This window comes from Lytechinus variegatus, chromosome 6 (genome assembly GCF_018143015.1).
Source record: "Lytechinus variegatus isolate NC3 chromosome 6, Lvar_3.0, whole genome shotgun sequence".
Lineage (NCBI taxonomy): Eukaryota > Metazoa > Echinodermata > Echinoidea > Temnopleuroida > Toxopneustidae > Lytechinus > Lytechinus variegatus.
In genome coordinates, this window is record NC_054745.1 from 12,199,400 (window position 1) to 12,203,139 (window position 3,740).

The 3,740-nt window shown below is 35.7% G+C and overlaps 1 protein-coding gene across 1 annotated transcript; it reads left to right on the top strand.

Annotated features, from left to right (window-relative positions):
- The first annotated feature begins 237 nt into the window (after positions 1-237).
- Positions 238-3,532, top strand: LOC121416511 (proton-coupled folate transporter-like). Its single transcript, XM_041610004.1, has 3 exons — positions 238-343; positions 1,696-1,852; positions 2,953-3,532. Exons 1-3 carry the CDS (start codon positions 283-285, stop codon positions 3,023-3,025), a joined length of 291 nt encoding a protein of 96 aa, XP_041465938.1. The 5' UTR covers positions 238-282; the 3' UTR covers positions 3,026-3,532.
- The last annotated feature ends 208 nt before the right edge of the window (positions 3,533-3,740 follow it).

Here is a 3,740-nt window from a genome sequence, read left to right on the forward strand (position 1 = left end):
TTATTTTATAATGTTATGTATAATGTATGTTGTATTTTGTATTGAACTTGATCTTTTGATGTTTTTAAAGAGATGTGAATAAAATTGAATTGAATTGAATGATTATTATTATTATTATTTAATTTATTATAATTATTTATCTATTTTGTATTAGTTCTGATGATCGGAACTGTTGCTATCACTAGTAGTCATCTACATATATATATATATACCAAACGTTATTTATGTGTAAATATATTGTTTTTTCCCCCTACTCCAGTCACTGCCGTTGGTGCATTACGTATGCTTGCGATGCCAATTTGCAGAGCAAAGATGTCAAAACTGATTGGACCGGACGAACAAGGTAAGAGTACAGAAAATTAATATTCTTCTTTTACTTCTTCTTCTTCTTCTACTTCTACTTCTATACTACTACTTCTTATTATTGTTCTTCTTCTACTACTTCTACCTCTATACTACTACTGCTGCTGCTGCTTCTTCTACTACTACTACTTCTATATTACTACTTCTTTTTGTTCTTCTTTTTCTACCTCTGTACTACTACTGCTGCTGCTGCTTCTTCTTCTACTACTACTTCTATACTACTACTGCTTCTTCTTCTTCTACGACTTCTACTTCTACACTACTGCTGCTGCTGCTTCTTCTTATTATTATCATCATTCTTCTTCTCTTTCTTTCTTATCATTATTATTATAATTGTTACTATTACTATTATTATTATTATTATTACTATTATAGTTGTTATCATTATTATTATTACTATTGTTACGATACTGCAACAAATAACAAGTAAAATTTAGGATTTTCCTCTTTTTATTACAGGAAATGATTAAGTATACACAAACAAATCATAAATGATAATGATCTTACGTCTCTTGAAATCAGTTCTGGCAATTACGGTATTCCAAATGATAGTATCCTGATAAAAGTCCAAGTTGGCTGGCGAAAATTCACAATGATGGTGATGATGAAACTGATGTTGAAGCACGGTGAATAATAAGAGTCACTGTAACGAGTTGAAATGTCCGTGAAGACGATGTTGATGATGATTAACAGTCAATTTCAGCAATCCATGGGTTGAAAAGCGTTCATTGAATAGGTTGATGATGTTGATGATCTCGGTGAGAACTGAGAATTCCTCTCTCAAAATGACTGCGAACAGTTCATCGATGGTGGGCAAATGATTCCACAGAAAATAAATATTCCAGGTGGAAATAAAGTCTGCTCTGACATAAAGTCTGGCGTGAAACTCTTAGCTCTGATCTGGTGAAGTGATCTGGTATGATATGATGATGTCCTTGAAGAATATGCCAGCTTTATATACTAATTACAACTATTCTAGATCCTTCTAGTATTCACTATTATGGAAGCTTCTATAGTATTGTCTTTTAAAAGAACATTCTCCTTCTTTCAGGAGCAATCACACTCTTGAATGACCTCAGTAAAATCATAGCTAATCCTATTGTTTGGCAGTCTCTATTCACAAATAACAATAATCCTTGGCCTTTAAATAGGCAGAGGCCTGCTTAACAAAAGCTTTAACAAACATGTTGTGGAATGTTCTTGATCATTCTAAGCAATCCTTAAAGGGGAAATAACTAATAGATGAATGTCATTGCTTTTACAATTCTTCTTATGTATAACACTAATAGTATTGTTATCAATATTATTATCATTTTCATTCCTTTCCTTTAGGAATATTGTTCGCCTGCAGCGGATGTATACAAAGCATTGGGACTCTCTTATCCCCCGTGATCTTCAACGCCCTTTATCCTCTGACCTTGAACGTGTCATCTGGGTTTGTTTTCGTTGTCATGGCAATGACTTTTATCATCCCCGTCCTGATGACCCTGTAAGTTGATGTAGGCCGTAGCAATGATAACAACTATGATAATAATATAAGCTAATAATAATGACGATGATGGTGATGATGATGATAATGATTGCGAAGATGGTTATGATTATGGTTGATGATGAATGATGGTGACGATGATGATGATGATGACGATGAATGATGGTGATGATGATGAATGATGGTGATGATGATGATGGTGATGCCATATCAAGTCCTTTCACGCCTTTTGGACCCCTTGCGCGCGCCAATGCTCAGCGGCGCACGCACAGTCGCACAAGCGCAGCCCAGCCGGCTAGCGCTAGGGCTATACGCTAGGGCACGGCATCCGTGGCTCCTGCCTGCTGCACTGCATATTAGGTACAGTACGCGCCCGGCCCGAATATGACAACTTTTGCCATTGGCTTGTGGGCTGACACATGTTTATTTAAAGCTAAAACGCGAACGCAAAGTTTGACCAATGAACATCATTCTTACATCATCGTAAAGCTTAGAAAAAACTGCACAATGACTCATGGGAACTAAGCTGTACGATACCATCAAGCGAAATTGGAAGAGTGGGAAATCGTTTGTGGTGACATAAAGTAGGATTTTACGTTGAGTTTCATCCTATTTTTGATATGAAAGGGATGTTTTTGACCCCAAAACGCGAATGTAATTAACATCTTTGCAAAAATTTCAATTATTTAATGGAAATGATATGATATCATCAGCATTATATCATGGGAACTAGGGATAAAAGTGGGAACTTTTTTCAGGAATGACAAAATTGTTAACAAAACATGACATTTCCAATGGTATTTCCATAGAGTGGTAGACACGCGCGGAAAGCACGCGCAGTTAGTGTCCCGTAGGATTCGATATGTGATGATGGCGATGATGAATGATGATGATAACAAGAGCAAGAGCAATAATAATAATAATAACATCAATAGTAGTAATGATAATGATAACAATAAAAAGAAGAAGAAGGAGAAGAATAAAAAAAAACATAATAGGAATGTCAATGATATATTACCCATAAAGCACTGAATATAAAGATGAAATCATACTTGTATATTTTTACTGACTTCTTTAAAAACTTTCCTTTCCTTCTACAGCGCTCTTCAGTGGGACGACAGAAAGAGCACCATCAAATATGTATCCGTCGAGAGCAAACCGAACACCGAATAACCGGCTTAATATGCAAATGATGCTAAAATAAAACGATGGATAGATCACTGCAGCTTTCAGCGTGCAGGAAAATCCGAAATCCAAGCAGCAATACAAGTAACCAGACACAGGGCTATCCGAAATCCAGTCGGATAGGACAATGATTATAACCGGAAAATGGGGCTCATAATGCTAAATACCCTTTAAATCTCTGGATAGATCATTGATTTCAGTATGCACGAAATCCAGGCAGATATACATGTACCCAGACAGGACTAACCGGGAGATACACAAAAATAATTTCACCCATTTGGTTATACTAGTACATGATGGAATTCGACAGAGCTACCCGATATCCATTCTGATAAAAGAGTAGTCGGGCCAAGATAATATCCGAATTCTCGAATATATTGAATTGGTTATCCCCAAGACTATCCACAGGCAAAGCGGATATTAAAGGACAATTCCACCCCAACAACTTGATTTGAATAAAAAGAGAAAAATTCAACAAGCATAACAGTGAAAATTTTATCAAAATCGGATGTGAAATAAGAAAGTTATGGCATTTTAAAGTTTCGCTTCATTTCACAAAACAGTTATATGCATATCTCGGTCGGTATGCAAATGAGGAACTGATGACATCACTCACTCACTATTTCTTTTGTATTTTGTTATATGAATATGAAATATCTTTATTTACTCGTCATTGTCATGTGAAATGAAGTTTCATTCCTCC

What these genes read in the sequence shown, in the direction of transcription:
- LOC121416511 (XM_041610004.1), top strand. Translation starts at nt 283, where the DNA reads ATGCTTGCGATGCCAATTTGCAGAGCAAAGATGTCAAAACTGATTGGA. An exon ending in GATTGGACCGGACGAACAAG is followed by an intron (nt 344 to 1,695) that starts GTAAGAGTACAG and finishes CCTTTCCTTTAG; the next exon opens with GAATATTGTTCGCCTGCAGC. An exon ending in ATCCCCGTCCTGATGACCCT is followed by an intron (nt 1,853 to 2,952) that starts GTAAGTTGATGT and finishes TTCCTTCTACAG; the next exon opens with CGCTCTTCAGTGGGACGACA.